This window comes from Balaenoptera ricei, chromosome 6 (assembly GCF_028023285.1).
Source record: "Balaenoptera ricei isolate mBalRic1 chromosome 6, mBalRic1.hap2, whole genome shotgun sequence".
Taxonomy (NCBI): Eukaryota; Metazoa; Chordata; class Mammalia; order Artiodactyla; family Balaenopteridae; genus Balaenoptera; species Balaenoptera ricei.
The window spans coordinates 110,829,832-110,844,025 of NC_082644.1; the positions used below are offsets into that span (position 1 = coordinate 110,829,832).

Consider the following 14,194-nt stretch of genomic DNA (forward strand, 5'->3'; position numbering starts at 1 on the left):
ATCCGTGGAGCATGATAAAGCCAAGTGCAATAAAACGAGGTATGCCCGTATTTATTGAGCAATTACTATGTGCCAGGCAATATTCTCAGAACTCTGGATTCAAAATTGAATAAGACAGGCAAGATTCCCACTCTCATGAAGGTTAAATGATAGTGACTTCTCAGCACTAAAAACACAGGTTTTGAGAGGTGATATGGCTTGTTCAAGGTCACACTGCTATTTTGTTACACAGTTAGGACTCACACCCAAGTCTACCTGTCTCCCAGTACAAAGCGCTTTCTCACAGGTGATAGTCCTAACCTTTCCCTCACCTCCCTCCTGCTTTGTCTCTCCTCAGACTCTGTCCTGCAGGATGATGCCAGAGAACTTCACCTGGGCCAGGGGTGCCCCTACTGAGTTCATCCTCCTGAGCATCACAGATTGCTGGGACCTGCACCTGACCCTCTTCCTGATCTTCCTGCCCGTCTACCCGCTGCCCAGCTCCACACACCCATGTACTTCTTCCTGGCCAACTTCTCCCTGCTGGATGCCTGCTATTCCTCAGCCATCGGTCCCAAGATGCTCGTGGACCAGCTGTTGCCCTGCATCACCATCCCTTATGCAGCCTGTGCCCTCCAGATGTTTTTGTTTACAGGGCTGGTGGATGCCAAGTGTTGCCTGTTGACATCCATGGCCTATGACCGCGGTGTGGCCATCGGAAACCCTCTTTACACCACCGCCGTGTCGCGACGTCTGTGTCTGGTCTTGCTGGCAGCATCAGGCCCGGGTGCGGCAGTGAGTGCCGTGGTCCACACGACCGTCACCTTCCGCCTGAGCTTCTGCGGCTCTCGGGAGGTGAACAGCTTCCTCTGCGATATCCCTCCACTGCTGGCCGTCTCCTGCAACGACACCAGTCTCAGTGAACTCCTCCTCTTCGTCGTCTGTGGCTTCATCCAGAAAGCCACCGTGTCGGCTATCGCCGTGTCCTCGGGTTCATTGCCGGAGCCGTGATCGGCATGCACTCGGCCAAGGGCCGGCGGCGAGCAGCCTCTGCCTGTGGCTCCCACCTCACGGCCGTGGCCGTGCTTTACGGGACACTCATTTTCATGAACCTGCGCCCCAGCTCCAGCTACACCCTGGGCACCGACAAGATGGCATCTGTGTTCTACACCCTCGTCATCCCAGCTCTCAACCTGCTCATCTACAGCCTCCGCAACAAAGAGGTCAAGGAGGTGCTCAGAAGGAACTGGAAGCACTGCTGCTGTCCGGGGCCGGCGCACGAGTGCGAGGTCCGAGAGGCTGGTTAGGACTGACTCTGAAGAGATGAGGAGAGCTCTTCTCGGGCCCGGTGACTGTGGGTAAAGGTGGAGGTTCCTCTGGCTGGGTGTCTCTTGTCATTGTTTGAGGGGGAGAAAAGGGGAGAAACTGAAGCTTACAGACAGCAGACAGGAACCTGGAGTAATCTAGACCCAGCGCCAGAATCAAGATCAAGTTAATCTGCTGTTGAGCTGCCTTAGTTTCCTCGATGTTCAAAACATGGAAGTTCCTGCATGTCGCCAGGTGCAGTAACTAAGTTTATTTGCCACTTGAACTTCTAAGAGGATGATTCCCAGAAACACCAGATAAGAGCCGTATTGGCTGCAAGTGTTTCTAGATTCTTGCTCTTCTGAGGTCCTTCATGACCAGTGAGTCTGCTTCTGTTCACCTTGACCCCAAGAGAACATCTTCAGAACCCACTCATGCCACAGAATGGGATGGAATCTGGTGAGGCAAATATCCTTCCCTATTAGCCTACATATTCCATCTCTCAGGACAATAGCTAAGCAGCACCAGAACATATACATGAGCTCATTCCTAAAATCCTATATAGTTGGGTTAGAATTTGACCAAGATTAATTTATTTCAGGGCTGTGATAGAGATTAGGAAAGGATCAGAATTATGGTTATGGTTAGAATATGGTTAGCGTTCATGTTATGGCTAAGACTAGGGTTAGAGTTAGGGTAAAGCCAGGGTTAGGTTACAAATGGACAAATTTAGGATTGAATTAAAATTATGTAAATTTTACAATTTGGATTGATTCTAATTAATAGTGGATTGGGGATAAATTTAGGAGTAAGGGTTTGGATAAATTTGAGCTCTTATTAGAAATAACATGTACACACTACTATATATAAAATAGATAGCCAGCAAGGGACCTACTATATAGCACAGAGGACTATACTCAATATTTTATAATAAGCTATAAGGGGAAAGAATCTGAAAAAGAATGTGTGTGTAACTGAATCACTTTGCTGTACACCTGAAACTAAGACAACATTGTAAATCAACTGTACTTCAATATAAAAAAAAGAAATGTTAGAAATATTTTATAGTTAGTGTTAAAGGGCAGGACTACTTAAGATGAGAATTCAGGTTTCTTTTTTTATTGCTAGATTAAATTTGAGTTAGAGTTTAGTTCATGTTAGAGCTCTGTTAGATTTAAGTTAAGTTGGTATGTGGATAACGTTTGTGATAAGCTTAAGTCACAGTCTAGATATTATTACAGTTAGCCTAGGTTCAGAACTAGATGAAAGTAAGGCATAAGAAGAGTATTTTGAATATCAAATCAACATGTTTGGGGTCACTTTAAGACGTATTTAGGGTTATGGATAATGGTTGATGTTTCTTAAAGCTTAAGAGTCGGAGCTAATTATTGGTGGATTTAAGTTTCATTGAGGATTATGAGTTTGCTCAGATTAGCACGTGGTCAGGTAGTGTAGACTGCTTTGTGTTAAGATTACAACCTCCAGAGGCAGAGTTGGGGTCTGGAGAGGAAATTCCATAAACCTCTTGGGCAAAGGCAGCCACAGTGCTCCAGGTCATGCTGGACCCTTCAGATCCAGTACTCTTGGGATTTTTATCCACCCAGAGTTTACAATTTTGACAGATTTTCTTTGTCTCCCTGACTCAGGTGCACATGGGCAAGGCCCAAGGCACTGCATTCTGCCCATGAAGCCCCTTCGTGCAGGAGCAGGACAGGAGTGGACCCCAGGAGTTTTGAGAGGCGCTTCCAGGGAGAGGTGGAGCATGGTCAGAGTAGATGTCAGCTCCTGTCTCGTCCCCTTTCCAGCTCCTCCTGATTTCGGCTGCGATGAGGCCTGGGGTGGCAAGGTATGGGACTCAAACAATGCTTCATTGTCACCCCCTAATAGGCTCCCCATGGAGTCTGTCCCTTGGGTCCCAGCCAGGGGCTGGCCTCACCACTCCAACTTCCTTTCAAGGAGAAATCAGCTGCTGGGTACTTAGACTGCAGGAACACTGAAGGTTCATCCCAGCTCCCTGGGGAGGTGATGCCCCTTGTTACCAGAACTGGGTCCCTCCTTAGTAACTATGGTCTTCTTGGAGGTCCCGGACTAATGGAGAGAGGAATGTGGACTCTACTATCTCCTCAATTCTTAGAGAATTTTTACGTTTCCTGACAGGGTCACCAACTTGTCCTGGTGTGCCCAGAACTGTCCTAGTTTTTAAAACTCTAAGTCCCACGTCCAGAAAACCTCCTCGTCCTGGGCAAACCAGGATGTTTGGTCACCTTATTACCTGATGAGCCTGCATGTTGAGAGCAGAGGGTACAATATCCCAAACTCCACACATTTTGCCAAAGGCTTAAATGAATTAAAACCCCTTCTCCCACCACAAGTTTTTGTTTTTGTTTTTATAAATTTATCTATTTATTTACTTACTTGCTTATTTACTTATTTATTTATTTTCGGCTACAATGGGTCTTTCTCTAGTTGCGGCCAGTGGGGGCTACTCTTCGTTGCGGTGCGTGGGCTTCTCATTGCAGTGGCTTCTCTTGTTGCGGAGCATGGGCTCTAGGCACGTGGGCTTCAGTAGTTGTGGCTCGCAGGCTCAGTAGTTGTGGCGCACAGGCTTGGTTGCTCTGCGGCATGTGGGATCTTCCCGGACCAGGACTCGAACCCGTGTCCCCTGCATTGGCAGGCAGATTCTTAACCACTGCGCCACCAGGGAAGTCCCCACCCCGAGTTTTTATAATCCCTTCCCAGTTCTTTCCTCTTATCACCATGACAACTCATATGCCATGACAGTGGTTGGAGACGTTATCAGAAGAGTTGGCAACTATGGGAATGAGAATGGAAAGTTTGCCCCCAATTCAATGATGTTTATGCTCAGAGACTTCCTCTGTGGTCTTTTCTTCTTGTTATGAATTCTTGGGCTCTTATGACATACAGTTCTCACCACAATCAAGGGAAAGTTTCCAGAGGCACATGGCCCCTTCCATCATCTTGGCCCTACAGGGTGTACATGGGTCCTTCCACATGTTTAGCATCTGTGGAGCAGTCAGATACAATAATCACATAAATCCTACACATTCACCGGAGGAAACATGAAGTTTCAGGCTGCTATGCTGGACCTACTTGATAGCTAAGAAAATAAACAAGAGGGAAGGGGAGGCACTGGAAGACAATAACAGAGCCCAACCTGGAGGATAAAGGAAGAGAAACAGTCAGATCCTCATTCCCAAAGCGAGAGGCCCAGGAAAGCTCCCCAATTCTGATCAAATATTTCCTTTTTTAAACCTCCTTCAACACCATCTACTAAGACAAGCAATTAGGACAAAAGCAGGTTTGGGATGGGGAAGACTGGGTACTTATTGCACAAAATCAGTTGGACTCTGCAGCATGGGTGGGAATTGAAAGTAAGGGGTATTTCGTGGGGGAAAAACAAGCACACACAACGGCACAGAGGTAAAATGAGCTCGGTGTGCACAAGACTCTAACGAGACCAATTTAACTGGCTAGAGATAGATGTGTAGGGAAAGAAGTGGAGAGAAGTGTGAAGATTGAAGATCTGGGGATGGGAAGGACACCCTACGGGCTGGATATCAGGTAGGGGAATTGGGACTTTATTCAGTAGGCAGCAGGGAATCATTGAAAGTTCATACCTTCAAAATCACCCTTCATGGTTGTTCTGACGCTGAGTCATGAAAAGCCATTCCCACCTGGAATGCTACAAACACACACGGGAACACATAGCCCCTTCAACACAGACCCAATCCCCTATTGGAAACCTTCATGCACAAATAAACACTCTCAGGTTGTCACTGCCGTCCACACAGACACAGGCACAGCTGCACATTCAGACACACACTCAAGCTCACAGACACATTTTGTTTGACAGAGACATGATCATTTCACACCCAGGCATACAATCACACACACACACACACACACACACACACACAGTCACTCAGGCATACTATTGCCACAGTCCTCAGAGGCACAATCCCTCCCACACTCTTACACTTCCTCCAAGAAGCCTCGGCAACAGCTGAGGGGACAAAACAGTTGGCTCCAGAAGCTACTGCTGTAAACCCCGGACTTGGGGCTCAGGAGTCAGCTCTGGCCTCCACAAGACAGGGACTGGGGAGCAGTAGTTTCATGATGCACGGGGCTCCTGAGGGTCCCCCGAGTTGAAGGTGGCACCAACCACCCCTACCCCCATCAAACTGGGCCCTAGAGAGAAAGAATAACAAGCCCCAGAGCCAGGCTGCCTCCCACCACAGGAATGAGGGCCAGGGGAAGGGGTGCTGTCGCTGGGAGAAGCTAAGGTGCTCCCAAGGCCCCAAACCCCATACATGTGGCCACTAGCTCCCTCCCCAGACCCTTCAGTGACGGGCTACGCTTGGTCCTCGTTGCTACTCCCTCCTGTGATGTGGAGAAGCCGGAAGGTACACTCGGGGCAAGTGGCCAGGCTGGAGAGTGTACGAATCTGTCCTCTTGAACGTGGCTGTGGGCATGAGCTGTACATGTGAGTGTGAGAGCGGGGGCTGTTTGTGTGAGGCTGAGACTGTGCGTTTCCATCACCGCCCAATGGCATCATTGGGGGGAGAGGGAGGGAGTGTGTATACGGACTTGCCCCTCTAGGGTGGCACATCTCTGCTGTGACCCAGCATGAGCCTATGTGAGTGTAGCCATGTGTGTGAAGTTGCGAGGCCGTGGGCCCCTGGGGCTGTGCCGGAAGATGTGATTGTGTGACGGGGTGTGACAGGGTGTGCCGGGATGGGGTGGTCGGGCACTGGTAGAGAGCTGACACAGACTACGTGCTCAGAGGAAGCATGAACGTGCATGTCCCAGTAGCTGTGCATGGTGCCAGGAGCCCCCGTGAACAGGAGTCTGTAAATGAGCGTCACCCTCTGGCCTCAGTGCTATTTTGTGATTGCTTTGGACCCTCTGTTTATGTGTAGGATGGTCTGGGTCTGTGGGTCTTGTGGTTACACTTGTCTGCTTACTCAGATGTCAGTGTCCACATTTCTGTATGCGATCGATTGTGCCTGTGTATTTGCAGAGCACAGCTGGAGGCTGCACGTGCCCGCATGCCTGCACCGGTGTGTTTGTGATTACAGATGAATGTTTCTACAAACAGCTCCGTGTATTTGAATGTTTATTGAGACCAATTTAAACACGGGTCAGAGTAGGTCCAGTTTCTGAAAAAGCCAATTCGTAAGCAAGCTTTCCCACTCCATCTTACCCTCTCACCCCGATCCTCTTACCTTCCTGGACAGTAGGATGTGATTGTAAATTTGAGAAAAAAATGTTCTCCAGGGATCCAAACCAGAAATTCTTCTTACCCAATGGAGGAGGAAAAGGAAGACAATAGGGTAGGAAGGGTCTTTGTTTTATTTTAATAGAGAGAAGGATGTGAAAAGAAATTAAGAGATCATTCTCCTGCAGAGATGACCTCAGCATAGCCTTCAGGAAACCTATCCTAAAATCCCTCTCCTTTTAAGACCCCCCTCTTGGAGAATCATCCAAGATTTCTGCAGTGAGATTCAGACAGGAAAAAATGGAGGCATTGAAACAAGTTGCCTCTGTCCTTAAGAGTCAAGTCTCTGCATCTGGCAGGTGTATCCATCTGTCTGCATGAGTTTCCCATAAAGGGTGTGCATCTGTTTGATGCTGTAAGTGTTTGATTTCATGGGAAGAGTTTTCCAGGGATACAGGGAGTCATCCAGGTTCTTTGGTTCTTTTTTTGTTTTTTTTGTTTTGCAAGTCTGAAAATTTCTTTATTCCTTTCTCATACTTGATTAATATTTTGGTTTAGGATAGAGTTCTAGGTTCAAAATCTTTTTTTTCTTCAGAATTTGATGATATTGCTCAACTGCGCCCCATCTTCTACTGTTGATGACACACTGGGTGGCAGTCTGGGTATCTGAACATCATCAGATCCGCACATCCCTGGGAGTGACGGCTTCTTCTTTTGACCCTCAGTGTTCTAAAACATCATGTTTGCATTTGGGTGCTGTAGGTTTACATTCATTTCAATATATGTGTGCCCTTAATGTTTGGAATTTTTATTTCTTTGATAAGTTCCTTGCTTCCATCTGGGTTTTCTTTTCCACTCTGACTTTCCTGAAATAAATGCCCATTGGTCAAATCTCTCCCTGATTTTGATCCTCTCTCTGTTGGATCTTTTCTTTTGTGTTTTCTTCCTTCTCTGGTCCACATCCTGGGCAATGTTTTTGTTCTGTTTTTGCTTCAAATCACAAAGTATCCAAGTTGGAAGCAGCCTTCAGGGTCACCTGGTTCAGCTCCCTTACTTTACTGATGGGGAACCTAAGGCCTGGAAAGGAAGAAGATTCAGGAGGAAAAATGATTTGCACATGGTCCACACCTGTGTATAGCAACACGGCTGTCTGACTCCAAACCCATGATTTCCCTCATGGCCAGAAAGCCTTGAGCAACTTAGTGGCCCTTCACCCTTTTCCTCTGACACTGCGGAGATGACTCAGCAGTAGAAAGGAACCCCTGGGGTCCCAGGCAAAGGAGCAGCCCAGCCATGGATGCTGCCAATGAGACTTCAGAAGGAGCCGCATTCACCCTACTGGGACTAACAACAAGTCCCGGACAGCGGCAGCCTCTCTTTGTCCTATTTTTGGTCCTGTATTTGGCGGGCATCCTGGGTAATGGACTCATTGTGGCCATCATCCGAGCCAGTCCAACCCTTCATGCACCCATATACTTCCTGCTGGCCCATCTGTCCTTTGCTGACCTCTGCTTTACCACCATCACTGTACCCAAGCTGTTGGCCAACCTGATGGCCATGACCGCTCCATCTCCCTGGCTGGCTGCCTGACCCAAATGTACTTCTTCTTTGCCCTGGGTGTAACTGACAGCTGCCTGCTGGCTGCCATGGCCTATGACCACTACGTGGCCATCCGGCACCCCCTCCACTATGCCATGAGGATGTCCCGGGCCGTGTGCACAGCCCTGGTGGGGACTGCGTGGCTCGTGTCCCGTGTCCACTCCCTCCTGCATATCCTGCCTATGGCCCACCTGTCCTTCTGTGCCTCCCACCAAGTGCCCCACTTCTTCTGTGACCACCAGCCTCTCTTAAGGCTCTCGTGCTCCGACACCCGCCACATCCAGCTCCTCGTCTTCACCGAGGGTGCCGCGGTGGTAGTCACTCCCTTCCTGCTCATTCTTGCCTCCTGCAGGGCCATCGCAGCTGCGGTGCTCCAGCTGCCCTCAGCCACGGGGAAGCTCCGGGCTGTGTCCACCTGTGGCTCCCACCTGGCCATGGTGGGCCGCTTCTACAGGACAGTCATTGCTGTCTACTTCCAGCCCATGTCCCGATATGAGGCCGAGCGGGGCCGAGTGGCCAGCGTCATGTACACTGTCATCACGCCTATGCTGAACCCTGTCATCTACAGTCTCCGGAATCGCGATGTGCAGGGGGTGCTCAGAGCCCTTTTCACTCGGCAAAGGATCTCAGCTGGTGACTCCTGAGGCCTGGACCCCACCAAGGATGGACTGCGTCCCTCACTGGGTGAAGATCTCAGCTGATGACTCCTGAGGCCTGGACCCCACCAAGGACGGACGGCATCTCCCACAGTGACATTCATGAATGCGATCATCCGCTCTGTGCTTTTCCCAAAACCGTAATAATGGAGATCCCTTTCCGAGTGCTACCGTAAAGCAGATCCTTGCCCGATCTGATTTCATTCCACAACAACCAGGCAAGCAGATTTTATGACCCAGTTTCATAGACAAGGAAACTGGGGCTCAAAGTTAGATTTGACCTTCCTAAGTTTACACCATTTTTAGGTGGCAAAACCTGGGCCCTTTCGGCCACATCATGCCCTCTCCTAACAGTCACTCCCAGGCATTTGGGGAGCATGCATGCTACCACTTTCTGCTGTATACGGCTTAAAGCTATACGGGAGGCTATGCCACCCAGGTCTTGCTCTGGGGAATTGGCACTTTGTTTTCCATCACATCACCATGTTTTCTCAAAAGACTGACTTCTTCTCAACTGTCTGAGACAGAGACAAAAATTCACATACCCATGTGTCAGGGGTTGACCTCACCCAGTGAACCCAGTTTGGCACATAGGAGGCACTCTGGGAATCTGAGATGAATAAATGACTGTATTTTTTATGTTCGTGAGTACTTAGAAGCTGTCCACTTGTCTAACCCTTTGTTCTTGTACTTGTTTGCTGTGGTGCTGCCCGTTCAGCTACCCCTGGCATTCTGTGCTAGGAGCACGCTTTAGGCATGAACCGTAAATCAATAAATTGAATCAAATTAATCAAGGCAGAGAAGGGACGGGGCACGGGTATTAGGGGAAGATGGAAGAGGTAATTTTTTAAGTTTTTATAGTATGTCAGCACTTCATTTTTTTTTTTTAATTTTTATTTTTTGGCCACGAGGCATGTGGGATCTTAGTTCCCTAAACAGGGATCGAACCCACGCCCCCCGCATTGGAAGCGTGGAGTCTTAACCACTGGACCGCCAGGGAAGTCCCTGCACTTCACTTATTTTCACCCACAAAAAGCGTGGGTACTTTTATTGCCACTTTACGAGTGAGGAAACGGAGGCTCGAAGATGCTGAGTTAGTCAGTAGCAGAGCCAGAGCAAACTCTTCTGTTCCTCAGGTCCCACAGGTGTATTTTCACAGGGCCCCATAGAATTCAGGCCCCGGGTTTGGGAGCCTCAGTGGAAGAACTTGCAGGAAGAAACCCCAGACCAGGGCAGGTGTACTGTCTCGGGTGAGGACCCGTTTTGGGGTCTGAAAGGCCCTCACAGTGTGCCCAAATTTTTACCGAAGAGGTTTACGAAGCAGGAGCTTTTCTGTCCGTCTTTCCCAGAAATCTGTACCCACTCTGCCACCCCAGCCTGCCTCCCCTCCCCACCCCCTTTCTAGAGAGGAGGACGGCTGCAGAGGTCCTAGGGCTGGGGTAGCTGTCCCTCCCAGCTCCCACTAACAAGCCTGCCACCACCTGGCCCTGGAACTGCTATCCTACGCTGTTTATGTCTGAAAGGAAACTTAAAGGTCTTTAGACCAGTGGCTTTAGAAAACAAAACAAAACAGAAAACCACAACTCTTTTCTTCAATGAAATCTTACCCAGAAACATACTATCTAAAATGAAGGGGGAAAACCTGTACAGTGTAGATGGAACAAGGGTCAGAGGCCTGGAGCCCATCTTCTCAGCCTCCCCAATGCTCTTCCTCACTGCCCTGAGGGGCCCCTGATCTAAGCCAACCCCTTCACTTGATAAATTGGGAAACTGAGACCCAGAGTGGTTAAGGGACCTGCCCGGGTCACACAGAGTCAATGGCTCAGCCCGCCAGCACCCCATCACTTGGTCCTGCAATAACATGAGACCATCCCTTCCCGGTCCACCTTCCTTCCACCCGCACCCCCAGGCCCAGGTTGATGCCAGATCCTCGCTACTCTATCAATAGCCCTGCAACTGCTTCCTCCCTCCGCCTCTCTAAAGTTTCACAAACACACTGGTCGTGATGCTTATCACCCATTCAACACCTGCACCATCAGCCCCGCCCTATGGCGTAATGTGCGTCATCTCCCGGCCATCAGGGACCTTGCCTGAGTTCTCTCTGTGTCTCTAGAACCTGGACAGAGAATATGCATGTGCTATGCTGTCACCTTGGCTGTCGTCTGGTCTCCTTCCAGGTGATATTTCTGTGTAAGGGGAAAGGGGCCCTCTGGGGCTCAGGGGATGGTCAATGCTTCTTTCTTCTGGGCTGCCAGCCTTGACTTGGTCATCCTGCTCAGATGTCAACCCCCAAAAGAGGCCACAGCTCTGCAGGGGTGGTCCCCACCACCCACGTTGTAGCACAGCCTGGCTTCTGCCCTTGGCCTCTGACCAAGGCACGCGGTCTCCGTCCCAGCATGGTCAGTGCCTTCTACGGGATGACTGTGACCAGCATCACAAGGGCTCTCAGGTCTCACGATGGCCCAGGGAGAAATCCCCACTTTGAATGTAGGGAAACTGAGGCTCGGAGAAGAAAGGAGGCTTGTCCTCGTTTGCTCCACCAGCCAATTTAAGTCCCAGTTCTCCTGACTCTCAGTATCATGCTCTCTCTACCACACCACAAACCGTCACTCAATTCAAGTTAATAAATAGTTATTGACCATCTTCTATGTGCCAGGCGCTGGGCTAGATGATGCCTGGTCAGTTCCAGACCCCCAGTAAGACAGGCAAGAGAGGGGAATGGTGGGCACATAAATAGCCTCAGTCACCAGGCCTATGCGTCCCCGGGCCCCATTCCCATCCCACCCCCACCTAGATCTGGCCTCTTGTTTTACTTCAGGAAGCCCTAGAAAATGATACTGACCTGGAGACAAGAAGAGAAATCCTTCCCCCATCCCCAGTCAAGAAAAACCACTAAAGAGTTCATAAATCCACTGAAGAATTATCCCTGCATCTTTTTCACATGAATAATTTTTAACACCTTAAGCAAAGGTATGCAAATGATTGACTCACTTCCAAGCGGTTCCCTTGGAAGAGATGACACTTATCCCAGGGAGGTTGCTTCAGCTCCACGGCATTTGCAGTCCCTCTTCAGAAGGACTTTGAGCTGCACAAGGAAATCTGCTTCTCTTCACCCACCACATTCCCTGACGTTGTCCTGAAATGACTTCTCACCATTTCAAAATCAATCTAGCCTGCCCTCCCAGCACTGATATTACCAACCCTTCAGTTTATTCCGATAATATGTAGCACTAGGAACCACGTCATCCAGAAAAAATAAACAATTACATTTCAAGAAAAGAATGTGAGTCTGCCTTTCCAGCCTCGTTTCTAATGCAATCTTTCTGCATTATAAAGTTTCAGCCTTCATTCCAGAGGTACAGCAACTGGAGAGATCTTAGTAGTGAAAGAGGCTCTGATCATAAATGGTAAATTGATTACTCCTCAGGGGACCAAAAAAATTTCTATAACCCAAGTCTTCTTTCATGCAAGGGCTGCCACAGGGAAAATGCAGCCATTAGACGTGAAAATTAAAACATAAAGACTCTTTCTCATTGTGAAAATGACTGCTTTAAAATATTAGGAACGGATCAATATTCCAAGAAGCTGTTTATCAGCAAGCAATTCAACTCACTCTGAACCAGGGGTGCTTCCCTAACTTACCCTTTTCGTGTCTCTTTTGTCCTGTTTCCTCTGCTCCCTTTACCCTGATGTGCCTGCCCTGTTTTCTCTTTTTTGTTGCTTGTGTTCCTACTTCCTTCCTTTTTTGCTCTTTCTCTCTCTCTCTCTCCCTCTCTGTTATGATTACATACTGGGCACTAGGGCTATAGACAGTCCTTGCCCTCACATACATAACTGCAATGCAGATTACAGAAGCATCAAAGAGGGAGCAATGACTGGAGATTGGGAGTCATTGAAGGGAGAGTTTAGGATTCTGATAGCTGACATTAATAGCTCCAGTTCACCCATCCCTGAATCCTTGGCCACATAACTTTGCCTTCCATCTCTGACTCTGGGTTCAGCCATCCAACTTGCTTTGGCCAATAAGATATTAGGAGGCATGACACAGGCATGAAAAGAAGCTAAGGTATTGGGCTTGTTCTCTTGTGCTTCTCTCTTTGTCATGAGAAGGACATGCTCAGCTAGCCCACCGGTCCCTAGCAGAGAATAAAACGCACACAGAGCAGAGCTGCTCCAGTCAATGTGGCCCAGGCAAGACCAGCGCAGAACAGAGCCCCCAGCTGACCTGCAAACACAAGAACAAGCCCAGGCTGTCCCATTGACACTGGAGTGAAAATATTAAGCCACTGAGTTTTGGGAGTGATGTGTTACACAGTAACAGCAAGCCGATGAAGCTCCCATAACCGTTTCTGCTACCTGCCTCTGTCTCCAGTGGAGCACATCCCGGCCCCTTCAATGCCCTGAGGACTGAGCTGCCAACACACACTTGCTTTCTCTCTTTGTTTTGGGGGATTTACATTCTTGTTCTGAGCATGTTTCTGCCCTCAAGGCTCTGCCTATCTACCGAGGAGTCTTTGAGGGAATTAGTCATGTCTTTCCATTTGAGGAGGAACCCTGGAAGTAAGAGACATTCCTCCCCCTTTCAAATCTCATAACGAGATCCATTTTTTCTTTGTAGAGAGTCAGGGTCATCTCTTGGTTGCCTTCTTGGGGGGACTTTGTAATCACTCCCAAGCTCAGATTCATCCTACCCTGGAACATTTTCTGCTCTTCCCTCCTGGGAAGGGAAATGGAAATGGGCAAAGGCTGGAAGGCTTAAATGAGCAAAACTGATCAAGTCAGCCTATTTGGCAAGTAGCCAGACCCCACACATAGACAGACACCACCATCCCACCCCTTCCTCTCTCTAGGAAACACAGAACAACTGAGAGTTGGTGAACCCACGACCAAGACCATCACCACACATATCACGAAATCAAGTGACCACAGACCTCGGAAACCACAATGACAAGGTAGGAAGTTTACTAAATATAGACCAGATTTGGTGTTGGTGGCTTTGCACTCATCGTATCATTTGATCCTCATAAAAATCTGTTCAGCACACATTATTATGCTCATTTTACAGATGAGGAAATTGCAGCTCGGGGAGGTAACTTGCCCAAGGCTCCAAACTAGAAAGTGGTAGAATCATTATTTGAGCACAGATCTGTCTCTGGGCTGAAACAAAAAAAGTAAAAGCCCTCCCCTCACCCGTTTCTTATCCAAATCTACTGACCACGCATCAGACTCACATGACACGCTTATTAAAATGCACATTCTCCTCTCCACCCCCAAACTTTCTGAATCAGTAGGGCCTGGGTGAGGGCTGGGACTGCGTTTTTGTTTTTGCTTTTGGCTGCATTGGGTCTTCGTTGCGGTGCGCAGGCTTCTCATTGCGGTGGCTTCTCTTGTTGTGGAGCACGGGCTCTAGGTGTGC

The 14,194-nt window shown here is 48.8% G+C and overlaps 2 protein-coding genes across 2 annotated transcripts; both read left to right on the top strand.

Moving 5' to 3' along the window:
- The first annotated feature begins 352 nt into the window (after window positions 1-352).
- Window positions 353-1,286, top strand: LOC132368106 (olfactory receptor 5C1). Its single transcript, XM_059926685.1, is given in 3 exon segments — window positions 353-467; window positions 470-964; window positions 967-1,286. Coding segments are annotated over 3 exon segments (930 nt in total).
- A 6,530-nt stretch (window positions 1,287-7,816) lies between these two features.
- On the top strand, window positions 7,817-8,766 carry LOC132367961 (olfactory receptor 1K1). Its single transcript, XM_059926563.1, is given in 2 exon segments — window positions 7,817-8,075; window positions 8,078-8,766. Coding segments are annotated over 2 exon segments (948 nt in total).
- The last annotated feature ends 5,428 nt before the right edge of the window (window positions 8,767-14,194 follow it).